The following is a 27,263-nucleotide window of genomic DNA, read 5'->3' on the forward strand; positions in this document are numbered from 1 at the left end:
ATTATTTTATTGTTGATCATGTTACCTATATATTATATTATATTATAATATATTATTATTATACCTATATTATACAATACTCCTCCAACATCTAGTATATTACTGTTTTCATTGATAGCCGATCGATGGCTTAGTTGATAGCGCACGCGATATCATTTTTATCGCTTTTTCAAAAAAATTTTAATAGCATTAAATTAAATATTAAATTCTCTATATTTTGTGATACAGGTTTGTTTATACTTTAAAATTGTAATTCATTTCATAAAAAAAAAATTTATATTTCTTTAAAGATAATATATCATATTTTTTAATAGTAATAAACTAATAAAACATCATTTGATGTTTCTGAATAATTTCATAATTTCATTAATTGATTTATAAAAATATGGCTGCGCTAAGTCATCGATATAGACTATTTTAGTGTGTAATTTCCTCAAGTATTGTGTAACACCGATAAAACTTTTGTTAATTTTTGTTTCTGATCTCTTATTGCTATTATTGTACAATAAAATGACAATAATCTTGCATATTACCACTACTATTAAACTGCATGCATTTAAGTTATTATTATTATGTTTGTAAACGTATCAATGGCTGTTCAAGTAAAATAAAGTGATCCAATCACTATACTCGAACTCGCGTAGCCAATAAAATTCACATCTAACGTTTTTTTTTTTCGTTGTCAAATATACAATATATTATATGTTACCCGCCTAAAAATAAAATATTATTACCGGAGCGTATATTCGTTGATGTATAAGTACATTAATAAATGTAGGTCTTGTGTTAAGCCTGATGCGTATTTAATGCCGGGTTTTGTTGATTTGTTTTAAAACTGTTACCTGTAGAAAAAGTATTATATTATAATATAAAATATAACCTAATACATAATACAATATCACTATCGTTTGCTTTATTTTACAATAAACTATTATTATATTAAATGTGTCGATTTGTGGTAGTATAGGTATCTATACAACCTAAGTATAATATATAGGTCTAATAGTAGACATCAGTAGTTAATATTATGCGTTACCTATATATAATTAATAATTATTTTGAAATTATAAATTAAAAAGTGGTACGCCAATGACAGTTAAAAAATACAAAAAGCGTTTTTAAACGTTTGAGTATATACTAGGTATTCGGTTAGGTGTTAAACATTTATACGGTGCAATTTGTGATTTCACTCATCTTTTGTACAATAATTAATAGTAAACTGCAATATCTGCAATTATGTTAAACAACATGTAATAAAAATTATAAAATAATCGTTCACAGATACGATAAGAGTATTTTAAACCTGCAATGCTGAAATATTTGAAAGATGTGTCAAATGTGTGATTGGATCTTTATTTATATGATGAATCATAGAGTAATAAAACATAAAACTATAGGAAAAAGCACAGAACAATGTATAAATTACATTCGATTAAATGATCAGGTTTTTGTATCTAAAGTTTATCCTCCTACTCTCCGAGTACCTATGACATGATCATGAACCCGCGCACTAAACCTAGAAGATACCTACATTTATTGTTTATTTACCTTGGTTATGGAAACTTATGATCGGCCGACACAGAGTCGGATTAAAGGGGGGCAGAGGGGGCATCTGCCCACGGGCGCAAGATTTTAAAGGCGCAAAGTTTTGAAATATTGTAGGTACCATTTAAAGTGAAAAAACTATTAGCGATTACGACAGTGTACACGGCGCGCAAACTCACATACGCGTTTCCACGAATTTACCGATATCTGAATTACAAGTAATAACTACAGTCACAATGTCCACGTAGGTAATAATAATAATTATTAAACAACTATATAATATAGATAACATTTCCACCGACAACTTCGACCGATTATTCAAACGTATAAGATACGTATAGTTTTCGGCCTTAAAAAGGGTCAAGAGCTATTTGCGATCTACTCTTTCAAAAAAAAAAATTAAATTCATTTGCTATTCTTAATATTGAAAATGTTTTACTTGAATCTATGTCATGGGATGAATGTATTGACCAATTCGCTAAACAGAAATCAAGAAAAGCGTTTTTATACAAATATTATAAATAATAAAAATAAAATAATTTACTTACATAATTAATCCCAGTATTTTATATATCATTTTAATAAATTAATTAAAATTAAATTAAATCATGTTTACAAAATTGTTATTTTAATAAATGTATTTACATTGTTTATTGTTTAGGTATATAGTAATATTAAAAAGATCGTTAACATATTATTTCAATATATTTCTAATATTATTTAATAAATGCCAAATTATAGTAAAACAATGTTATGTTTATAAAAAAGTAGTTCTTAATTTTAGGTAGGTTTGCCCCGGGGCGCAAAATATCTTAATCCGGCCCTGGGCCGACATCATATGAAAATCAACCTAAAATTATGAAGAAATATACCCTTTAAAGAGGGAATCTAACTTTTTTATTTTTTAAGTTATGGGCAATTCAACTTTTTTTAAATAAAACCAAACCTACCACGCATTTTATTATGTTTCTCCAAAAATTTTTAACACTAGCATAATTTTTTTTAAATTTAAAGCTATTTAATTATCCTATTAACCAACTAACGCAATTTAACCAGAATTTAGTATGGGTTTTTTGTTTGTGTATTATTTTACTGAATAATACCTAGAATACCTTATATAAGTGGTTTTCATATCTTCCATAATTGCAGAGTTATACGCAGCTAATCATAACAGATATTCTGTGATCATAATTATTAGCTATTTATAATTTTGCTAAACATGAGGCATAAACTCACCAGAAGTAATATAAATAATTTAATAAATATTAGTTTATTTTTTAAATATAACATGGAACCTAATTAACGAAAAAAACACAAAATAATAATAAAATAGTTTAATATAAAAAATAAATAACAAAGAAATAAATGTTATGTTTATTTAATTAGTTAATCAGATTTTCAAAGTTCCTCACCTGACTGTAAACAAGCTTGAACTCTAAATGTAACACTTTTTGTACCTAGTCCTTTGTTTTAACGACCGATATTCGATTCTAGAAAAAATTAAGATAATAACCATTAACAAACAGCGTATAACTCTGCAATTATGGAAGATATGAAAACCAAACTTATAAAAAAGTATTCTAGGTATTATTCAGTAAACAAAAAACCCATACTAAATATTGAATTATTTGGAGTAATAGTGTAATACGAGATTTATTTTTAAAAATTCTAAATTTTGATAAAAAAAAAGTTTTTTCGATTTAATAATAATAATTTTTATAATTCTGGTTTAATTGCGTATGTTTGTTGATAAGATAATTAAATAGCTTTAAATTAAAAAAAAATTATGTTAAAATGTTGAAAAGTTTTGGAGAAACATAAAAAAATGCGTGGTAAGTAACTTAAAAAATAAAAAAGTTAGACCCTCTCTTTAAAGAGTATTTCTTCATAATTTTAGTTATACTTTCATATAACGTCAGCCAGTCACTTCCCCTGGAACAAGTTGTATATCTATATTCTCATGAAAAAAATGATAAGGAATCGATTGAGTTATTTTTCACAAAACGTACGACAATCCAACTAAAATTAACCTTAAATAATTACTTTTTTTTCAAAACGCATTATTTCTTATACTAAAGGTCTTACTTCGCATATTTCCAAAACGTAGTACCTATAGGTAGCCGGTAGGTATCCATAATGAGTTATTTCCTTTTAACATCAAAACGTGTTATTAATATTGTTATTAATATGTTATTAATACCAATGTTATTAATATTGAACTACATTTTTTATAGAATGTGCTAATGTCAATACTGTTGAATCTTTTAAAATTAAAATTATTTCATTAATTCGTTTTGAAATATGATGTGGTTTAATGGTTTAAACGGTTTAGTGTAAAATCGACTATAAAAAATAATATGAATCAACATAAAAACAATTATATGATAAGCCTATCCATATTCAATGAATAAAAATTATTCATATGATTGTAATTTCCCGCCAAAGTCCGTGATAGCTGTTCTTGACTTCTTTGTGATTATAAATACTAAAGGCTGTGTTATCGTCTATTCGTGTTAATATTCGCAATCAAAACAATGAAGAATCGAATAATGATTTTGAAAATGAAAAATTAATAAATTGGAGTTTTGATTTATAGTGAAGATATACTCAACAATTTCTATACCTTTTTATTATTTTAATATTACCAATTGGTACTTATAATGTTATTATAATATTATAATTATAAATTATAATTTACATTATTATATATTTAGTATGATCTCGTATTCTCATGAAGAACCGTGCATATTATGCATAATAGACAATAGTTTCTACCTTACACAGTTATACCTACCTGGCTACCTAATGGCTATACTAAATCTTAAATTTGACAACGATAACTATAGGGCTGAATTTAAGATGCACTTTGCATTTTTTTCTGAAGCTTTCTGTGCCAGGCTTGTTTTGTTGAAAATACATTTAAGGTGCCTATTTTTGAATAAGAAATTTTATTTTGCATTTTTTGGGCATTATAAGGGTTTATAAGTCATTTTTAGGGGTTTTAGTCTCTAAAGTTCGAATTCAAAATTTCTGTCTACAAAAACTTGTTGGCGGATAACAAGAGGTCATTTCTATTCGAAAATCTGAAGCACGCTCTCGTGATTCAATGTAACAATAAAGAATAAACACTTTTTTCAATACATCCAATAAAATAAAATGTTTATGTAATAAAATACTATTTGTTCGAACGCGGATCTACTAACGCGCATTATCGCGACTTATTAATTTCCCCCCGGATCATGCAACGGGTGGCGAATCTTCTCCGGCCGGTTTTACCCCCTCCCTCTTCGAAGTTCGCCATCGTACCGTTTGCCGTGAGTGCTAATTTTATATAAGCTGTGCCGCCAGCGGCCAGCCTTTATATTAGATATTATACACTTTTTTCCTGGCGTTCGAGCCCGACGCATCGTTGCGTCCGCTCGCCGCCTCGCACCGTGTTGTGAGCGAAACCGCGTGTGCGTTGTTTGTTATACCTTCCGCGTGATCGTGATTGTCTTTTACACACCTTTTCTGACTGTCGTCAAAACCGATCGCCGTGTGTTGTTGCCGCGGTAAGCCCGACACCTTTTGTTGTACGTGTATGCCCGGTTGCGTTGTCCGGTGGCATAAAACCATGTGTTTATTACGACCTTTAAGCGGCGTATATATAAACTTGCGTTTTTTCTATTTAATATCGTGGCATTGTGTGCGACCCGATATATAATTGTATCATATTCTGCTGATACACAACGTGCGATCACCTTTTTGCCCAGCTATTGGCTAGGGTGCAGTAACGTACCCTTTTCGGTCGTTGTAATACATACATTATTTTGTATATATATGTTAAGGTGTATGACCGCAGAAGGCGAATGTTGGCAGTCACCGGTGTATGTCGACATTTACCAAACATCGTAGTCAATGTTGACAAATGGTCTTAACGCGTTCTTACACCGGTGATTGTTCAAATTTACAATTAATGTTGGCAAATGTTGACCAGTGACCACACATGAAGCACGATGTAAATCACTATACTAAAAGGTATTTTCTTATTATTTTATAGAATTAAGACGTTATTGTCCAGTCACAATATGCGTTGGAGACGTTTTAACGTTAGTATAATGTTATGGCATGATTGGCATGAGATAATCCGAATGATATTAAGGATAAGCTAATCGTCCCGTTGAAACTAAAACTATTCATTATGTAAAGAACGAAGAACTACTCAAAGTTCATATAAAAACATATGATCAACGAATTGCGGAACCAATTCAAAAATATATTGTAAAAAAATATAATACAAACAAATGTAACTGTATAAGAATGGGGGAATACTCTGCAACAGTAAATGCCACGATAGTTAACCGTGTTGTAATAAATATAACTTAAAAAATTAATACTACTTAATCTATAAGTTAAAAAATTAGTTTGTTAAACTACGAGTATATTTATTTATGAATTTATTACCTATATATTTGATTATATATGTTGTCAATATTCAGTAAATAACTATTGCGTTTATCAATAAACACTGGTAAAAGTCTACATTCTAAGATATTTGTAAAAATTGATAGCATTCACTAAAATGATCGGTAAATGTCAACATACACCGGTGACTGTCAACATTCACTACCATGCGGTCATACACCTTAACATATACATATTATATCGGTATATTATACGTACACTGATCTACGTCGTCAAGCCTATCCTAATATTCAATTACCAGTGAAGATTCCCAACTTGGACCCGGGAAAGTTTGGATCGACACCACTACTGGATATCAGGTCTATTTTTTATATTGTATTATTGTATACCCCCTTTTTTATTGCCGTACAGGTAACTTAATTATTCCATGTTATAATTTAGTATTTATATTTTATATTATTTATTATATAAACGACGCGGCGCCAACATTTGGTAGCAGAGCGTGGTTCCGACCTCAGTGGGGGGTTCGGTAGCGGTGTGTTGGTTCGTGTTTTGCCTTGGTATTTTTGTGCAAAGTACAGTGCTTGGGTGTTCCCCGGACGTTGACATTTATTGTCTATACGTGTGTATTAGTTGACCGGCCTTCCCCGTGGGTGATTATTATTATTAGTACTATTTAGGTACTGTTAAATTAAATTAAGTTAATGTGTGATGCGCGCATAGTGCAGATAGTAGTATATGGCTGATATAGGCGTTTATTAACATTAAGTTAACCGCGCGTTGGTCGTGGTGTTTGCTATCAGCTGTGCTGTAGATTAACGTTAGAGGTAATTCTACGCATTACCTGGATATCATCGATATATATAATAAGTTAATGCGTATACGCGATAGCCGTTAGTTTTGATATCGTCGATATATCTAAACTACACTTAATTAGTCGTGTCGGTTGCGGCATTGATATCTCCGATATATCAATTGCACTAACGTTGTAGGTATACTACATAATTTGCGCCTGTCGTTGAAGTGATATCGCCGATATATCATTATTATTATTTATTATTCGCGCCGGTCGCTGTGAAATATTTTGGGTATTGTCCGTTCAGTCCGGTTGTTTATACCGTGTTGTGATTTAATTCGTAAGAATTCATTCGGTTGTAGTCTTCCATAGTAGCGTAGGGTGGGGTCCGCTACCATGGCCGAAGATGAAGAACGTCTCCGTCGTCTTACAAGATTATTAAAATTGAATACTATAAAGCGCGCGACTGTGATTGCGCAAATTCGAAGCACACATGATATGAATTAACAATCATAGACCATAATACCTAATATAATATTTAGTATCAAGTAAGAATAGTAAGAGGAACACGGAGTAAGTATACCATTAATGTTATGCATTGATTGTTTTCTCTCTCTAGCCTATGAAAAATGCGCGGACAAAACATATTTACTAGATATAATATTCCTAATTCGGTTTATGGCGAAAAATACTTAACATAATATTAGGCTTGTGGATCAAACAGGAAAATTGTTTATATAATTTTAATATTTATAAGATTATATGCTATAAGGATATTGCATATTTTGGTTGTCGGTTGTAAGCTATTCGAAGGGTATAGAATATTACAGTAGTCACTCGATAATTCGAACCTCGATAATTCGAAAAACTCCATAAATCGAACTAAACGCTAAGTCCCCTGAGAAAACCTCTATAATTAGAAAAAAATACATGTATTCCGGTCCCCTCGATAATTCGAAATGTCTGTCGGTGAGGCACACTCTACAATTCGAATTTTTTTTTCACGAATCTATAATTCGAATTTCTTTAAACACGATTATATGTACGTTCATATGTATAAGGATTATGATAGTTAAATATTATCGTAGTTTAATGTTATCGTATCTTACCTGCCTAATCTATACCAAAATAAACCTCTGCTATGGGTAAACCGTTGATGACGAGGAAGAGGAGGCGGAGGCGGAGGCTCCTGTCATATCGTTAAAAGAAGCAAAATTTTTTATGTCAGGATTACGTAAATTTTTTGAGCAATCTGAAATGGACGAAAAAAGATGCGATACAATTTTCAATGCTATCAGTAAGTTAGACAATGCTATGGACCAGATTGTGACCAACAATTGTTCACAAAAAAAAATAACAGATTTCTTTAAAATGTAATAATATTAAAAATAAATGTAAAATATAATAATATGTATGTATAATAAATAAATATCTATTAATAGTTTTAAAATATACACTGTAATAATATTTATAATAAGTAAATGTAAAAATAAACTTAATACATACATACATTATCTACAATTTTCCACCTCTCTTTAATTCGAATTAATTTTTTTCCCTCGATAATTCGAACACTCGGTAAATCGAAAACCTCTATAAATCGAATTTTTAACTCGGTCCCCTGAATTTCGAATTATCGAGTGACTACTGTATCTTCAAAAATCCAATATAAATAAAAGTATATTGTACAAGGCTTTCTTTTCTATAGAAATACTATAATATATATACACATAAAACATGTATTTGACTTCCCTAACCTTCGTCCTGGAATGTCAGTGGCAGGTGAAATGTGTTTGGGTATCAAAATTGTTGTTCAATAATATGCATTGAAAAATGTTGGCAGGTGTGTGGTGACTGTATATACACACTTAATATATTGTTTGCCTCGACGCAGCTGCCAACTGGTTTGTGTCGATATATCGTATATTCGTGTATCAATATTAAAATCCCAGTTTTGTAAATATATATGCTACGAGTATATCTAACATTCCAAATAAAATACATATCTACGTATAAAATAATGGATATAAATATGTTGTTAATGGTGATACTTTTTATGTAACACTCATTATTATGAAATACCTTCTAATGTTTTTAAAAATATTTAGTACTTAAAATGTACTATAATCTAATTTTTTTAAAAAGTTGATATTTCCCAGGAAGTTTTCTAATAAAAAAAAATATATTAATAATCTGTATTTATTAATTTGTATACAGAAAACTACTGATTTAATTTCTTCGGGTATTCAAATGCCAAGTGGCCACAGACATATTATTGCAATGGGCCAATGGCTTCATTGAATTTTTTTTATAAAGTCATGGCCATCATCGTTTATACAATTTATATTTATAAAATTAATGACGCTATCCCTGTTCATATTATTCAAATGTATATAGTGTTATAAGAAATATGGAATATAAATGTATATTTCTCCAATTACGCCACTATAATTTTGATCATAAAAATACTTATAAAAGTATAAAAGTAAATAATCACATTTTTTACATCTTTTTAAATTATTAATATTTAATAGAAGTTGTACAGCATATTAATTAGAAAAAATAATCAATAGTTCATAATTACTCACGAATAAACACAACAAAATAATCGCACTCATACTACTGCACCGTAAAGTATTGTAGTATTATTCTTACTCCAGACCAGCGTGCAACCGCCGCTAATTTTGAATCACCGAATAAAAACAAATATAACCATAGAAATTGTATCTCTGTATCGACCACTGCAAAATTCCATAATCATTATGATCAATATGTACGTATCCGGTGGATGCCAATAACTCTCTATAACCAATATCGCTCTGAAACACGATTCAGAAATAGATACGAATAAGATCCGTGTACGAACAATTCACACGATTCGTGTGTTCGTATAATATTGTGTTAATTAATTGCATAGTTTTAACTTTAAACCTTCAGTTTTCACTCACCTACAAATTAATCTAATGAAACTATAGTAATTGGAAACTAAGGTATAAGGTCTATGGTTCTACTGCAGGTATACGCGTTTTAAACATAAATCTTTTCAGCACCAGAATATCGTTAATAGTTATTTTTTTCGGCTATCTAAATATATATATGTTATATAGTATATATAATATATATATATATTTACAGTACCTAGATTCTCGAATCTCAAAAAAAAAAAACAAGAAAAACTTTGTAAACTAATATTACATACATATTAATACATAATATTTTATTATCAATAAACTACTGCAATAATGAATAAATATTTTGGGGGGCTACCTATTATAATTTGCATACATGTACTGTGTGTATGTTCCCTGAAACAGTGGCGCAACTAGAAAAAAATTTTGGGGGGGGTTGCATTAGTACAATATAATATATACATAAGATAAAATCCTGTATGGTTAATTATATAATTTATTACATAAATAATGTTAATATATTATTTATAAATCATCATACATAACAAGAAATAAAATAATAAAGTCATAAGTATAGAAATAGTCATATTATGAATAAAAAACACTTATAAATTAAGATTGAGTCTCCGTTTTGAAGTTTTAGCCATTTCATCAATAATCATTGATGGATCAACATTAATATCTTGGTGTATATTGAGGACTGCCAATCCATTTAGTCTCATTTGACCAGTAGTATTTCTGAGATAATTTTTAAGTCGACGCAAGGATGAAAAAGACCTCTCTCCAGTAGCTGTTGTGACTGGCAGTGTAATTAATATTTGCAATAACTTTGAGATTAAAGGAAAAAAATCAGGATTACAATGGAAAAATAGTTCTGTTATTGTTGACGACAAATTTGGTGATTTGAATGCACAACTGTTATACCACAGTTTAAGTTCACCATAACCCATTTCTAAGCTAGTCAAATTGATGCTGTCACTTAATATATCAGTATAAAAATTGAACAGAATTTTGAAGTCCTCAAATGTTTCTTCAGATATTTGTTTGCTGGTCTTAGGTAATAAGCAGTTGAAATTTTTTAGTTTGGCCCTATGTTCAAGAAATCGTCCGTGTAGTTGTTCAAGAAAATTATCAAGAAATGGGATGAATGTTGAGATTCTATAATATTCTATTGGATTATTATTCATAACATTACTCCTATTTTTTTGTCGACTTGTTGTTCTTGGAACACTAACAGTTATATCAAAACTACTACAGACATCCTCTACTTCTTTAAATATTTTTTCAAACTCAGCATTAGCGTTATCACGGATTTGTTTTATAGTTGATTGAGTCATATCAGCAAATTCTAGAGCAGATTCTAAATCTAAGTTTTCAGTTTGAAGAAATTTGCTCAAAGGAGCACTTATTGAAAATACTTTTACTAATATCAATAAGGCTACTTGAAACCTTAATTGATGGATGGAGGAACTAAGTTGGTTAGCTAAAGCAGAAGTCTCATTATCTTTCCAAGTAGATATTTCATTAAGTGCATCCACAACTGCTGGTTGAAGTTCATGAAACACAAGTACAGCGTCATGTCGCTCAACCCACCTTGTAGGGCAAAACTTTTTTAGTTTTTTCAATTTTGATTCATGTAGTTCATTCTGAATTGATATTTTGAGTACATTTTGTCTTTTAGGATAGCCAAAAAAGTTACATATAGCTTGCATTGTGCCCATACAGTTTCGAATATCAGTTACATTACAACTAAACGAAATAGCCAAGTTTAAACAATGTGCTCCACAGTGGATATATAAAGCCATTGGATATTTATCATTGATATGTTTTTGTGTTCCATTAAATTTCCCGGACATAGCCGCCGCTCCATCATACCCTTGTCCAATTAAGTATTTCAGTTCGAGTCCCATGATCTCAAGATTTTGAAGTATAGTTTGTGCTAATGCTTTGCCACTTACATCAGTAACTTCCACAAATTGTAAAAAATCTTCTCTAATTTTTTTTTGTTCTAAATTAACATAACGCACACAAATGGTGAGCTGTTCTTTATTGGAGATGTCACTGGTCTCATCAGCCAATACAGAAAACCCTTTGGCTTTGTTTACAGCACATACAAGATTTTGTAAAATAAGATTATTACAAGCAGAAAGTATCTCATTTTGTATTTTCCAGCTCAGATATGTTGCATTTTTTGCGCAAGAAGTTAAATGACTCTTTAAATATTCATCTCCAGCATCTATTCGAAACCGAAGTAACTGTCTAAAATTTCCATCGTTACATTCAGGCTCATTAATATTCTCATTAGCATTTAATAACATTTCGCTGTCCCTATGGCCTCTTAAGGCTATACCTTGCCTTCCACAAAATATAACTGTTTTTACTATTGGAATAACCTTTAACCGGTTTGCTTCAATTTCTTTTTTAAGCATAGTGTTAATTTGAATATTTATTGAATCAACATTTTTCGATTTGACTGCCAAAAAATGATCATAACGATATTGACATGTTTTATGATAATTACTTTCTGAATGAAGTTTGAAGTATCCTTTATCACCTAACGCCTTCTTCCAGTTGTCAAATTTTTCTAATACTAATTTTCCTAGATTCTGATGTCCTCCTTTACCTACACCATCATTTGGACTGAAAAATACACAAGTTTTACAGTACACACCATTTTGCTCAAATGAATAATGAAGCCATTTAAATTGAAAAAACCATGCAATTTGACATTTCAGATTTCTTTTTCCAGTTTTAGGAAAAATATAGTCTGGAGTGGGATGCTTAAGCTTTGCCAATGCTGTAATTTTTTCATCTTCAGACAACTAAAATAAAAAGCACCAAAAGCTTAATAAGTACTAATAAGCAATAAACAAAAAACTCATTATTATACTATACACACTTTCTTTCCAACATAAAATGATATGTCATTTTCTATATTTTTTTCAACTGCATTAACAACATCACAAGTGCTTGGCTAGTTTGAAGCAAAGCAATAAATAATAATTAGCAAATATTAGGGTACTTTAAAATTCAAGCAATCATAATTAAAAAAAAAAATGTAATATATTTATCATCTACTTTGAAAAATATTATTGGCTGCATGCCTACATGCTGGACTGTTCATAATTATTTTAAAGTCATAAGCAGATAAGACTATAAGAGAAATTATACATTAAATTTTTTTTTAAATTTAAACATTACTTACCATCATTGAAACAGAACTATTTTCTACTACACACTCATCTTCTTTGAATGGTGATGTAACACTATTACTGGTAGTTTCTTTGATGATTTTTGGAGTTTTTGTAAAGAAAAAATCATTTATTTTTCGTTTTGCCATTTGTATAAATTATTATGATTGTGATAATTTACCTTTAACTAAACAATGAACAATGGATATAAAATAGTTTTAATTTTCGTACTGACTACACGGTGTACTCAGTTTTAATCGAGATTCGAGATCATAATATTGTTATCAAATTCGATTTTATCTGACGTGATGAATGGTATATTACATAGAGTATCATAAAGGCACCGCGCCGTATCGATAAATATTGACGCTACCAATGCCTCATTTTATAGTGTGACCATTTTCAGTGAAACAAATTATGTATAACATTGACCGTACCCCGTCACCAACCGGCCGGGTCCGGCGCATAGAGTAATATCACAGAACAATGGTAATATAGAGCAATATTGTTGATGAGCACTAGCGGATTAATTGTCGTAGACTGCCTCTTTTATTTTACTCCTTTTTATGTGTTTTTAACTACGGCGGCTAAAAAACATAACACTAAGCCTCGGAAAAATTTCGGGCGGGGTCATAACCCCTTAACCCCCCCCCTAGTTGCGCCACTGCCCTGAAATATATAAAGGTATACTCTAAGGTGGAAAGGGATACATACAAACCATTTTGGGGGGGGCTATGATTGATTTTTAGGGGCTTAGCCCCCCCACACAAATTGCGCTTATGGATTAATGATTACTATCAAAATCTTCTGTCATCATAAACAATAATATAGTAATGATTTACGAATATGTAGATAATGTTTCAAGCTTAATAATTAGCATTATTTATTTTATTATTGCTTACAAATAAAATAGCAATGGAGAAGCATTACTTCGTTAATAAAAAGAGCAATTTTTTAGGTAAAAAAAATTAAAATATTATTTTTTTTGAAATGTTAAGAACATTTAATTCACCTTTATTCTTTATTTCACTAATTGCTACATTTTATACCTGTATTGTTTAGTTATGTTATAGGACATAGGTACAGAATGAAATTCATAATGAGTAATGACTAACAAAGTATATATTATGTACAATGTACATATTCGTTAATCGTTAATCTACGTTAAATAGGTAGGCATTTGAAAGATATAATTTCATATTTTCATTTCGGCTATAGAAATAGAATATAGGTAGAAACGGTTTTGGGGTTTTATCGATTCCGCCGTTTTAATATCAATAAATTCCGCCCGTTATTTGTCTATATTGATTCCGTCGGCTATCAATTACGCCGTACTTTTTTATTTCATTTTATTATCAATCCGCTGAATAATTGAAAATTATTTATTTTAATAATAACAAAATGCAAAATGCTTACATTAATATAAAATTAATTTTTAGTTTACTTATAACAATATTACATTGCTAATAAAACAATTCAGTGGAGCTGTTATGCAACGGAATCGATAGATTTCTTACAGGTCATTTAGACGCAATCGATATACGCCCGTAGGAACCTTCTACCGAAGATAACGTTTTAAGGTTCCGTTGTTCACTGATTAGCCATACCGATCCCCACTACTAAATCTTCTCAACATATAACGATCAATATTCAAACTGATAAATACGGCGGCCTGTTCCATACCTCAAACGTGAAACGATCACAATTCAGTTTAGCTCCAGTAGTCCAGTCTATGCACTAACCACTGTCTCTTCACGATACACTGAGCCATCACCATCAGTTACATTGTTCCCGAAAAGTGTTCTCAGCACAAGTATGTTACAATAATGATACTATCAGCATAATATATTTTATTCTTTTATCGATCACTATTATTGTTAGTATAATTTTTTTAAACATCATACAGAATAGGTATGCTAGATTTAGCATTTGTAGATAGGTTCATTAGGTATATCAACTACTATACTTTATTTCACAAATTTTGAAAACATTAAAAGACTTATTTAGATAGTGTTTAAACCTAATCACATATATTTATATATTATATTATTAATAAGGAATTCTATGATAAATTTTCTATCAAAAAATATAAAGCAGGTATTTAAATTAAATGTTAAAAAAATGTATATAATAATTAAATACCTTTATAAATTATGACAAAAGAATTTCAAAATTATCCATAATTTTATTTTTCACAAGTACATTTTATGAACATCTTAAACTATAAAAGAAATCGTTTGGTTTTTTCTATGACACCAATAATATTTAATTTAACCAATTTTTGATCATATTACATCTTGATAACAGTTAGCGATTTTTAGAATATTCATAACCAATCAATAGTGTTAACACTCAAAACTGTGCGATACAAATGTATTTATAATTTATTAATTGATCTTAGTTACGATTAAATGCATTAACACACAAGAGCAATACTTAAAAATTATTTTAATTTAATTGTAGTTATACATGTCTACTTATAATCCATATTATGTTTTCTATGTTTCAGATAAAAATGAAGACATCAATTATAACCACTATTATCCTAATCGTATGTTTGAACATTGTTATGGGGTCACCCTTGCATCCGTTGCACCGTAACGAGCATTATATGAATCGGATGCAACAGTTTTGTGGCCAGCATCTAACTCGAGAGCTTGACATTTTATGTGGGGGTGATTACTATGACGTCAATGGTTAATATAATTTCTCTATAGAATCTATTATGATATTTATTTTTATTATTAGCTATAAAATATATTTAATTCATATTATTTTACAATAAGCTGTGATTAAAAGAATTATGTATTTGTGTATATTATATTACTTGGTAATCCAATAATCAAGTAAACTCATCATATATTATATTATTTACATAGGTTTATTCAATATCTATATTTAAAAATAATAATCATTTAACAGTTCCTACAGGTAGTGGACATCAAATGCAAAAAAAGATCACCGAAGAATGTTGCAGTAGACAATGTTCTAGAAATCACATAAAAATGAACTATTGTCGTCCTTTAGCCGAAGAGTAAGTAATTTGTAATTAAATTTAAAATTGTTATGATCGTGTGATTAATGATTATCATTAGATATCACTAATTTGGAACTTACATCAACTACTCAATAAAACTAACATGCTTGTACTTGCAAGTTAGTAAACGAATTTGGTATCCATATATTTTTAAAACGTTTTCTTTAATATCATCGTTAAACGTTTATTGAAACAATTTGACATTTGTTTTAAAAAAAAAAAATTTCAACTTATTTTGAAACTTAAAATTGATAGTTGGTATAATAACTAACCAATAATAATGTATTTATTTTAAAAGATCAAAGTAGTAAATTTTATAATAGTAAAGTTCAATCCTCCTAACTACTGTTATGAAAAATACTTAAATTTGAGTGGCTTCTTTTCAAATTATTGACTTGATTTTTTTTTGGCAATTAATTAAATGTTTCATAAATTACAGAAAGATATATACTGATTCCCCAGATCTAAATCCAACAGAGGAGGTTGATTACCTTGGACATTATTTTGAATTACGTAAGTATCTACTAATACTATGTAATATTTCCTCAAATTTAAATCGCAACAATGAATATACCTACACCCATGAAGTGGAAGATTTTTAATAATTTTTATCGATGTTTTGCAGTTGGACGTATATTAGAGCCTATCGTGGAGATCACCAGTACACCAATTAACGATTGACAACAACAACAAAAACACAATATGTACATTCATTCAATTTTTTTTAATAATATTAGTATATGTAGTAATGTATTTATATTTTTTAATAACAATAGTATAATATTTTAACACAATAAAATATTCATTTCAAGATATCAATAATGATTTATTTTTAATTAACATTTTCATATAATTTAATAGTTTAATTTTTAAAATAGCTATTTTTACAACCATTATTTGACATTTCTATTTTTAAATTATTTTTTTAAATTTGTTATACTTACTACAAGGTAGATTATCTCAATTCAAAATAATCAAACGGTGGTGCCTCTTTTAAAAAGATTTAGAGCTAATTTAACTGGTAAATTGTTAGAAATTTAGAATCATATAATATTATTAACAAACAGCGCATAAAGAATATAAAATAATCCCTACTATAATAAAATATATTTGTAAATAAGTATATTTTCTTCAGCAGAAAAAAAGTGGAATCCAAAATATTTGATAGATATGTCTATACCTGTGTTATTTTTTTCTTACAAATTTATTATTATTCACAATTTTATAATATGTCAATTGATGTTATATAACATTCAATCATTTATATAACTGTATAAAAGTAAGTAAGTCTTTTTTTATTTAATTTAGAATTTTTTTTTTTTTACCAAGTGAACAATTTATTGAAATGGTGACTACTGAGCTGTTGAAATAAATATTTAACTAATGAACATGTGGATAGATTCACTTTTATATTGAATACTTTTGGCCTTAAGCAGGCATGTCAAACGCCGTTTTTTTTCGATTGTCATTTGCATAGTTTTTGTTACTTATTTTTGGCCCAGTTGATAGTTAATGTTTGAAATGAGCTGAGATGCTGGGATGGTATAGCATCCCTTGCCTTAAAACAGTGGTGGCCAACTACGGCCCGCCATCATTTAATATCTGGCCCGCTAAAGAAATATAATATTTTACATTTACGTAAAAAAAAATTTAAGTATACATTCTTCATATTTAATCCCGTATCGCCATATCGTAGCGTTTTTGTTGTTACAATGTCATTTAATAATATAAATAGCATTACCGTATCTTATCTTATTTTCATACGATAGTAGTATTATAGTTATATTACTGTGCTCGTTCTCCGAGTAAATTCTACCAAATTAGAACCTAATATTAATTTCCTCTGTCAACAGAAACAAGCTCGCAGTTCACATTAACAAATTAATACATTTTAAAATATGTTTTGTAAATATAAAACGATATTTTGTATAGTTTATATTTATTTTTATATGTGTTTTAATAATTTATTTAAAAATAATTTTTGAAATTGAAGCTGATTTAATTTTGGCCCGCGGTAAAATTTTTTTTTTTTTATGGCCCGAGTTAAAAAAAGTTTGGCCACCACTGCCTTAAAATATATTTTTCCCTATCGGTATAAATGTGCCTTAATTACTCCCCTTCAAATGAATGTGAATTATGAAGGCGAAAGTAACAATACTCTAATAAAGTTGTAGGTAGATCTATTATTTATAAAATATTAATAACAATCATACAGAATAAATCTAAGTAGCCGTTCAGACAATAGGTAAATCAGTTTGAGCAGTTTTTTTTATACATTACCTTATTAATTTATTATTAACACAATGTAATATTGTGTTGGGGGGGGGGGGGGTGGCAAAAAATTGTCCACATAATTTTTTGTTATTTGACCTTTAAATTATATAGCATACCGTGCCACTTTCTACAAATCCAGGCATGTTTACATCAGACTTTCATCACTTGGTAAAAACTATTTTGGTCAGCAATATAATAAATTTGTTTGGTCACTGTTTAGGTTCTCGGAGACTATTTGCTACTTGGAGAAATGAGAACAATTAAGCCAAGTCAAAAAGTATTGTTTTACAAGCCAATGTAAAAAAGGATTAACCGTTTACTGTAAAAAGTACATTAGAGTAATTGATTATCTAAGTGAAAATATGTGTTATATTATATCTTATGACAAAAAGAATAAATCAAGATAACCTAGAGGTAAGTTAATATCTGTAAGGATAACCTCATACCAATATTTGATTTTATACATTATTATATTTAGTTATTATTTATTGTTTTATTTTTGTAAAGCATTTCTTCGGTATTGTGTGGCAAGCATGTGGGTCAAACCAACATCCAGATCCTAGACAATTTGTACAAATATATCGATTACTATCATGTTACTCTTTGATCAAACCACCAAGATTTAGGTGGTGGAGAAATAATTAATAGACTTCTTGACATTAAAATAACCAATCATGAAGATAATAATGTAAAAAATATAAAACATATTATGTGATTATAGTTATACCTACACTAAAATGCATTTTATTGTCTCAGTAGAATTTAAAGTTGGAAAAAATACTTTTTTAAATAATAGTATTTTACTTGGTAAATTTTAAGCATGACTAATACATATCAAAAATTAAAAGAATTCGCTAAGCTTTTACATCTGTCAAATAATGATGCTCAGTATTGTGATTATGTCAAAATAGCTAAGGTTAAGTACACAGCAACCAATAAAAGATAAAATACAGTGGTTATAATTTTTTCAATCTGATTACAAGAAAAATAAAACTTATTCTAACATGGTAAGTAGGTATTACCATATTACAAAATAATTTATTTTTTTTTAGTGTTTTGATGCTTAGCTAAATTTTTAATATTATCAACAGAGATTAAATGAAACAATTACACCAGAATTAAATGAAGATAAATCTAATAAAATGTATACTAATTTACCAATTATAGAGTATAATATTTATCATGATGCTAAAATTTATTCAGATTCTTGACATTTTGTACAAATATATGAATCCTAAGTCGGTTTAGGGAGCTTTGCTAGCTGCGATTGCTGGCTGGTAATAAGCATCCTAGCATTTATCTTCTTTTTTATTTGCTGGAACCTGCGTTTTTGACGCGCTAGCTGTGCCTTCATCTTCTTCCTCACCATCGGTGGTGGGGCTGTCCCTGACAGTCCGAATACCGTTGTCGGCTCCCTGGGCGTTACGGACGTCACAGTTTGGATTGGTTGGTTGACTGGCTTTGGCGGGTGCGGCTGTAGTGGTCTGGTTGATGGCTGGGTCCTCAACATCTGCTGGATGTCGGTGGTGCGGTCATCCCAGCCCCGGTAGTAGATTGCAGCATGTACAGGGTCCTGTAACAGCTGATGTGTCGTCATCCGGTCAACACAGTCGGTTAGTAGTTGTCTTGGTTCTTTGGACAGTAACCCAAGCTGACCGATGAGGTCTGCCACCTTCTGCCACTTGCTGGCTTGTTCTTGGTCACTCATTATTTCTTTTCGATGACTGGAGGTGTTGATCCTCTGCGGGGAGTCAATTGACTAGGCTTCGGCGTGTCTAGTTGTTGTTGCTTCCGAGCCAGTTATGGCTAATATGTACTTTGGATAGGGCACACCAAAGAATTTCAACACAAATTGTTTGGTTCACGCGCGTGGCGTGATTTATTACAATTATCTGTTATGGTTAACAGGAAAAACTCACGTAGCGTTGTTTACTATAGGTGATTAGGAATTTGCGTATTATTTCTGTGATAAATCTGAAAAAACAATTAATATTAATACTCAACATACTAACATATAAACTAATTGCATTTATTGGTTTTCTTGATGTAACATAAACATTCAATCACAAAAAAGCATGTACAATTTATTGGTAAGTACAGTATCTTCAAATTACTTTTATAGGCTTGTATATCAATATTTTTTTGTGTAATTTATAAGAGGAAATGGTCTGCGATGATTACTCACCAAATGACAAAGAAATATTCCTCGATTTTTACATTTTATACCTCAAACATTATTATAATAATAATTCATAAAAATTTAAAAAAACATAAGACTAAGACTCGTATCACAAGGGCAAAATCAATTAACGGCAAACCTCTTATCATTTATCAATTGTTATCCCGACTTCATCGCAAATAACCAAGATATAATTTTTAAAAACCTAACCTCGAAATGTATAAAAAACATAAATTAATAATTTCTCGGTAAGTATTGATTTTTCGACTCTCCTCTTGGAGAGTAAAAAACTCCCAGGGGTCGCTTCTATATGATTCGACAATAAAAAGTGAGTGTCACGGGGGGCTAAAATGTACACATTGACACTTCTCGATTTTATGTAATATTTTCGACACAACTTTTCCGCCCAAATACTACTAACATTCCAAGGTAATTATTTCTGCAAAAAACCAATTATACAATTATTATATTAAAAAAAAAACAATAAACTTTATCTGCTGTATCTTCATAAAATTACAAGTACCAAGTCAATTTAGATACCTGATAAGTTATTTCATATAGATCTTTTGATGGAACTAAAAAATACCTATAATTTTTAATTATAATGAGTTTTTTCTATCATTATTCCTTTTTTTATTTTCAGGTGCACACAGAGTCATCACAATCCAATTATTTAAGACTACCAAAATGGTACTTTCCTGTTATACGAGACTACTACCTACTTTATCGCGACTACCACAATTAGCTGTACGATATCCACGCGCTGCGTTCTAGCGTAGCATTTCACAATTATTATATTATCTATTATATATATATACAGCGTGATTCAAAATGTATGTTACAGCCATTTTAACACGTCGATATTCAAAATAGAGAACAATTTATGATACAAATGTTTTTTGATGTAAAATCATCTAAAATGATTATACGACACTAATATTATTACATTTTTTTTATATATAATTCGTAAATGTGGCCATCATTTTTTATTTGTGGATTTACCATTTTTTACCACTATTATTTTTGTATTCATTATAATTATTATTTTATTGTTTTTAGTGACCCGTACTGATGTAGCGTGGTTGTGTAATACATATACCTACATTACAAATGATTACTGGATATTTAAATCCTTTTTTTATATATTATATAATTCGAATATAGCCGTCCCAACAATACCTACTGATTAAAAAAATATCAAAGAATTAAATATGCAGGTGCATTAGGGTTTCACATAGGTTTCACAAAACAACCGTGGTAGTTTTATGTAACGGAAGTAGTCGCGAAATAATCGTAGTCTCGTATAACAGGAAAGTACCCTTTGTACATATAACATAATATGTTATTTACATTTTTAGTCGTGGTATTTCTAATGCTACCTCTTTAATTTAATAGTTAATAAGAGTGTTTGATTAAAATATGATAATTTAAACATATATAGTTTATTTGTATAAAAGGCAGTTCACATTCTTATAAATAAAGATTATTTTAATGTAAATATTGTAACTGTGAGAAAATATTGTGTTGTAAATATTTGTCTTTAATGGCCAATCACTGTACAAGAGGAAATAAATCTAATACATTGGATTCAGATATTCAGTAATAAATTTAGCCAAATACTCTTTAAAAAAATTATAAACCAAACGGTTTATAACCAGTAACTAAACATTAAATAATAGTAAAACTGTATTTTTAACCTTTTCAAATTCAATAAATACATCTTCAAATATCTCTGTTTTAATAGCCCAAATATAATATAAATCCATTTTGCAAATTTCTATTCATAAACAGTGTTATTTAAAAATATAAAATATTTAGGAGTTACATTCGATCAACGCATACAATGAAATAATATTCATTTAAAATTATGTATATTATTAAATGACATAACATTGTTTAAATGTGGTAACTAAGGTAATTCTATATTTTCTAAATTTAAGACGTAATATATTGTACCAGGCTTTATTTTCTATAGAAATACTATAATATATATATATATATATACATAAAACATGTATTTGGCTTCCCTAACCTTCGTCCTGGAATGTCAGTGGCAGGTGAAATGAGTTTGGGTATCAAAATTGTTGTTCAATAATATGTATTGAAAAATGTTAGCTGGTGGGCGGTGACTGAATGTATAGTATATACATATACACACTCAATATATTGTCTGTCGACGCAGCTGCCAACTGGTTTGTGCCAATATATCGTATATTCGTGTATACAATATTATAACCCCAGTTTTGTCAATATATATGCTACAACTCTACGAGTATAACATTCTAAATAAAAATATAAAATTCATATCTACATATAAATAATGAATCTAAATATGTAGATAATGGTGATTTTTTTTATGTAACACTCATTATTATGAAATACCTACTAATGTTTTTACAAATATTTAGTACTTAAAATTTACCATACTCGAATTATTAAAAAATGTTGATATTTCCCGGGTACGTTTTCAAATAAAAAAAAAATACATAAATAATCTGTATTTATTAATTTGTATACAGAAAACTACCGATTTAATTTCTTCGGGTATTCAAATGCCAAGTGGCCACAGCCCACAGACATATTATTGCAATGGCTTCATTGAATTTTTTTTATCAAGTCATGGCCAATATTAAGTTTATTGTTGTTGCAATCAAATCTGGAATATTAAATATAAACTCTTTATATTATTTCAAATACGGCCATACGATACAGGGACCAGATTTAACGCTTTCGAACATTAAATAATGATGTACTTACAGCAGTATTCTTATTTCCTACATTATATATTATATATTATATTATATACAATTCATGTTTTGTTAGTTCTCCATTGTAAGATTTCGTATAAGTTTATTATAAATGTACCGATTTAAGTTGGATGGGTTTTAGTTCGTCCTTATTATAATATGTATAGTTATTGTGTATGGATTATCTTCGTGTGCGGTCATTTTTAGCGTGAGAGAAAATATATTTCTGTAATTTGCGCCACTTTTTAAGGTTATAGTTTGCGCCACATAAAACTAAATAAAAGGGCATTATGGTATTGTAATCTGTGCCATCTTGTACCTACCTTCAAAAATTGTAATTTGTGCCAGTAGGAAATGAATACACAAATGTATGGCGATGGATAGGCCATATCATGATAAATAATGTTTTGTTGTAATGCCAGGATATACGTGTTTTAAACATACTCGTAAATCTTTTCGGCGCCAGTACCTATAAGCAATATTTAAAAACTCACCCTCAGTGGGTGGTATATAATATGTGTATGTGTTTATATGAATTACATATATATGTATTTTTAATAGATTCTCGAATCTCAAAAGAAACATGAAAAGTATTCAATATCAGATTTTATTAAAATTCTTAAAAAAATTGGTAAATAATTTGAATGCTTAAAATCAATTATTTTGAACACTTAAAGTACTAATACTACATACATATCAGTGGCGTATCCAAGGGGAGGGGATGTAGGCGCTATGTTAAGAACATTTAATTATTAACTTTATTTCACTTGATAGATTTTATACTTGTATAATTTAGTTACTTTTGTTATAGGGACAGAATGAGATCGATAATGACTAACAAAGTATATACAATGTATCAACACATCAATTGGTGTGCAGCTCAGTCTGAACACCGCCCGTCAGTATAAAATATGTTTAGTTATCGAGTGGGGGAAACGGCAATTATTTGTGACTTTGGTGTGCAGCTCCTACTGCACACTCGTCAAGCGGTCGCACAAATAAAAATTAAAAATGCTATTAAATATTTTACTAATTACATTTATATTTTGAACTGATTTTTTTTTTGTTTAATCAACTTTTGAAATAATTGCACACCACCTACATTGAACACCACGAGCCGCCACTGATATACATATATATACATAAATACATTCTACCACTGAATACCAGAAATATCTTTCCACAGGCCATACTGATATTCCAACAGGTGTAACAAATCTGTACCCCATAAGAACTCGTGTTAAATTGAAAAAGTGTCCATTCTGGTTATTCTGTGATTCTACATTAAATACGCATTTGAAAAATACGCAATTGGCCATACCAATCCCCACTCCTAAATCTTCTCAACCTATAACAATCATTATTCAAACTGATAAATACCGTGAGCTGTGTCATACACCAAACGATCACATTTCAGTTTAGCTCCGGTCTTAGTACAATCACAACAATCACTCTCTCTTCACAATACACCGAGCCATCACCATCTGCACTCATCAGTTATATTGTTCACGGGAAGTGTTCTCTACACAAGTATGTTACTAAAATAATACTATTATACCATATTACTGTAGTTATGAATTTATGATACTATCAGCATAATATATTTTATTATTTTGTCGGTCACTTATTGTTTTTATAATTTTTTTAAGCATCATACAGAATAGGTATGCTAGATTTAGCATTTGTAGATAGGTTCATTAGGTATGTCAACTACTTTACTTTATTTCACAAATTTTGAGAACATTAAAAGACTTGTTAAGGAGTGTTTAAGCCCTATCACATATATTAATAAATATATTTATATATTTTAGAAAAAATATATCATACTAGTTATAAAAAATAATTATAAATTATATTATTATTATTATTATATTAATGTTTTTATTTATAATATTATTTTCATATATTTATGTATCATCATATTATATTAATAATAAGGATTTCTATGATAAATTTTCTATCAAAAAATATAAAGTAGTTATTTAAATTAAATCTTAAGAAAATGTATATAATAATTGAAGTACCTTTATAAATTATGTCAAAAGAATTTTAAAATTATCCATAATTTTAGTTTTTACAAGTACATTTTATGACCATCTTAATGCATTTATTTGTAACTAAGATCAATTAATAAATTATAAATACATTTGTATCGCACAGTTTTGAGTGTTAATACTATTGATTGATTATGAATATTCAAAAAATCGCGAACTACTATCAAGATGTGATATGATTAAAAATTATTGGTGACATTGAAATAACCAAACAATTTCTTTTATAGTTTAACACACAAGAGCAATACTTAAAAATTATTTTAATTTAATTTTAGTTATACATGTCTACTTATAATCCATATTATGTTTTCTATGTTTCAGATAAAAATGAAGACAACAATAATAACCACCAGTATCCTAATCGTATATTTGAACATTGTCATAGGGACACCCTTGCATCCGTTGCACCACAATGAGCATTACATGAATCGGATGCAACAGTTTTGTGGCCAGCATCTAACTCGAGAGCTTGACATTCTATGTGGGGGTGATTACTATGACCCCAATGGTTAGTATAATTTCTCTATAGAATCTATTATGATATAAGGATAAATATTAATTTAATAATTGTTATATATTTTTATTATTAGTTATAAAATATATTTAATTTATATTATTTTATAATAAACTATGATTTAAAAAATGGTGTAAATATTATTATCCAATAATCAAGTAAACTCATTATATATTATATTATTTACATAGGTTTATTAAATATCTATATTTAACAAGAAAAATCATTTACCTGTATTTACAGGTAGTGGACATATAATGCAAAAACGGATCACCGAAGAATGTTGTAGTAGACATTGTTCTAGGAATTACATTAAAATGAACTATTGTCGTCCTTTAGCCGAAGAGTAAGTAATTTGTAATTAAATTTAAAATTGTAATGATCGTGTGATTGATGATTATCATTAGATATAACTAATGTGGAACTTAAATCAACTATTTAATAAAACTAACATGCTTGTACTTACAAGTTGGTAAACGAATATGGTATCCATACATTTTTAAAAATTTTTCTTTAATATCATCGTTAAATGTTTTACTAGATACTCTGTTGAAATATAAATCAATATAATAATAAATGTTGCTTGATATTATTTAGATGGAATTAGAATTAGTTAATAAATCCTAAAGTTAAATTTCAAGTTTAATAATTATTTTTTTAAGTATCACAATTAAACAATAAATACTCACATTGAAATCTGTGTACACATTTTCAAAACTGTTGTTAACATTGTATTTTTTGGTTATCGTATATATTTGACTAATTAAATATATAAATTGGGTTAAAAAAAACAAAAGAAATAGGTATATCATTTTTATCTATTTTTTTTATACTCAGATAGATTAAAATAATTTGACATTTGTTGTTTAAAAAAAATTGTCATCTTATTTTTAAACTTTAAATTGATACTTGGAATAATAACTTACTGATAATCTTCTTTTCAAATTATTGACTTGATTTATTTTGGCAATAAATTAATATGTTTTATAAATTACAGAACAATATTTACTGATTCGCCAGTTATAAGTCCTATAGAGGAGGTTGATTACCTTGGATATTATTTTGAACTACGTAAGTATCTATTAATACTATGTAATATTTCCTCAAATTTAAATCAATATAATATGGTGATATCTATGACAACTAATTTTTCATATTTAGATTGATTAAAATAAATTGACTTTAAATGGAAACAAGAGGGTTTCGGTAAATAATGATCAAAAACCTCCACTATCCATTCTTCCTAACCGCAACAATGAATGCACTTAAACCTTTACCTAAACTTATGAAGTTGGAGATTTTTAATAATTTTTATTTTTGTCTTACAGTTGGACGTGTATTGGAACCTATCGAGGAGGATTAACCAGTACAACAACAACATAAACACAATATATTTTCATTCAATTTTTTTTATTAATATTATGTATAAGTAATGTATTAATATTTTTTAATGACAATAGTATAATATTTTAACACAATAAAATATTCATTTCAAGATATCAATAATGATTTATTTTTAATTAACATTTTCATATACTTTAATAGTTTAATTTTTAAAAAAGCTGTTTTTACAACCATTATTTGACATTTCTATTTTCTAAATTATTATTTTA

At 28.7% G+C, this 27,263-nt stretch overlaps 4 protein-coding genes across 5 annotated transcripts; 2 read left to right on the forward strand and 2 right to left on the reverse strand.

Annotated features, from left to right (window-relative positions):
- The first annotated feature begins 4,943 nt into the window (after positions 1-4,943).
- LOC132927169 (uncharacterized) lies at positions 4,944-16,704 on the forward strand. Its single transcript, XM_060991642.1, has 5 exons — positions 4,944-6,308; positions 15,355-15,541; positions 15,768-15,879; positions 16,322-16,395; positions 16,508-16,704. The coding sequence occupies exons 2-5, from the start codon at positions 15,361-15,363 to the stop codon at positions 16,561-16,563; spliced, it is 423 nt and encodes a 140-aa protein (XP_060847625.1). The 5' UTR covers positions 4,944-6,308; positions 15,355-15,360; the 3' UTR covers positions 16,564-16,704.
- On the reverse strand, positions 10,133-13,305 carry LOC132927168 (52 kDa repressor of the inhibitor of the protein kinase-like). Its single transcript, XM_060991641.1, has 3 exons — positions 13,027-13,305; positions 12,860-12,936; positions 10,133-12,294 (listed from the first exon to the last, which is right to left on the reverse strand). Exon 3 carries the CDS (start codon positions 12,081-12,083, stop codon positions 10,260-10,262), a length of 1,824 nt encoding a protein of 607 aa, XP_060847624.1. The 5' UTR covers positions 12,084-12,294; positions 12,860-12,936; positions 13,027-13,305; the 3' UTR covers positions 10,133-10,259.
- Positions 13,603-27,147, forward strand: LOC132927170 (uncharacterized). Of its 2 annotated transcripts, none has more exons than XM_060991644.1 (5): positions 13,603-14,658; positions 25,458-25,644; positions 25,894-25,996; positions 26,648-26,721; positions 26,979-27,147. In XM_060991644.1, the coding sequence occupies exons 2-5, from the start codon at positions 25,464-25,466 to the stop codon at positions 27,011-27,013; spliced, it is 393 nt and encodes a 130-aa protein (XP_060847627.1). In that variant the 5' UTR covers positions 13,603-14,658; positions 25,458-25,463; the 3' UTR covers positions 27,014-27,147. The 2 variants fall into 2 exon arrangements, with proteins under 2 accessions (XP_060847627.1, XP_060847626.1); XM_060991643.1 differs by lacking the exon at positions 13,603-14,658 and adding an exon at positions 24,448-24,612.
- On the reverse strand, positions 19,157-20,504 carry LOC132926712 (uncharacterized). The gene is made up of 2 exons (XM_060991112.1): positions 20,342-20,504; positions 19,157-20,130 (listed from the first exon to the last, which is right to left on the reverse strand). The coding sequence occupies exon 2, from the start codon at positions 19,862-19,864 to the stop codon at positions 19,391-19,393; it is 474 nt and encodes a 157-aa protein (XP_060847095.1). The 5' UTR covers positions 19,865-20,130; positions 20,342-20,504; the 3' UTR covers positions 19,157-19,390.
- Positions 27,148-27,263: the final 116 nt, after the last annotated feature.

This window comes from Rhopalosiphum padi, chromosome 3 (genome assembly GCF_020882245.1).
Source record: "Rhopalosiphum padi isolate XX-2018 chromosome 3, ASM2088224v1, whole genome shotgun sequence".
In the NCBI taxonomy this organism is placed as follows: domain Eukaryota; kingdom Metazoa; phylum Arthropoda; class Insecta; order Hemiptera; family Aphididae; genus Rhopalosiphum; species Rhopalosiphum padi.

Coding starts and splice junctions, on each gene's coding strand:
- LOC132926712 (XM_060991112.1), bottom strand. CDS start 19,864: ATGAGTGACCAAGAACAAGCCAGCAAGTGGCAGAAGGTGGCAGACCTC.
- LOC132927170 (XM_060991644.1), top strand. CDS start 25,464: ATGAAGACAACAATAATAACCACCAGTATCCTAATCGTATATTTGAAC. Junction 25,645..25,893: donor TGATTACTATGACCCCAATG/GTTAGTATAATT, acceptor CTGTATTTACAG/GTAGTGGACATATAATGCAA. Junction 26,722..26,978: donor TGGATATTATTTTGAACTAC/GTAAGTATCTAT, acceptor TTTGTCTTACAG/TTGGACGTGTATTGGAACCT.
- LOC132927169 (XM_060991642.1), top strand. CDS start 15,361: ATGAAGACATCAATTATAACCACTATTATCCTAATCGTATGTTTGAAC. Junction 15,880..16,321: donor TGTCGTCCTTTAGCCGAAGA/GTAAGTAATTTG, acceptor CATAAATTACAG/AAAGATATATACTGATTCCC. Junction 16,396..16,507: donor TGGACATTATTTTGAATTAC/GTAAGTATCTAC, acceptor GATGTTTTGCAG/TTGGACGTATATTAGAGCCT.
- LOC132927168 (XM_060991641.1), bottom strand. CDS start 12,083: ATGCTTAAAAAAGAAATTGAAGCAAACCGGTTAAAGGTTATTCCAATA.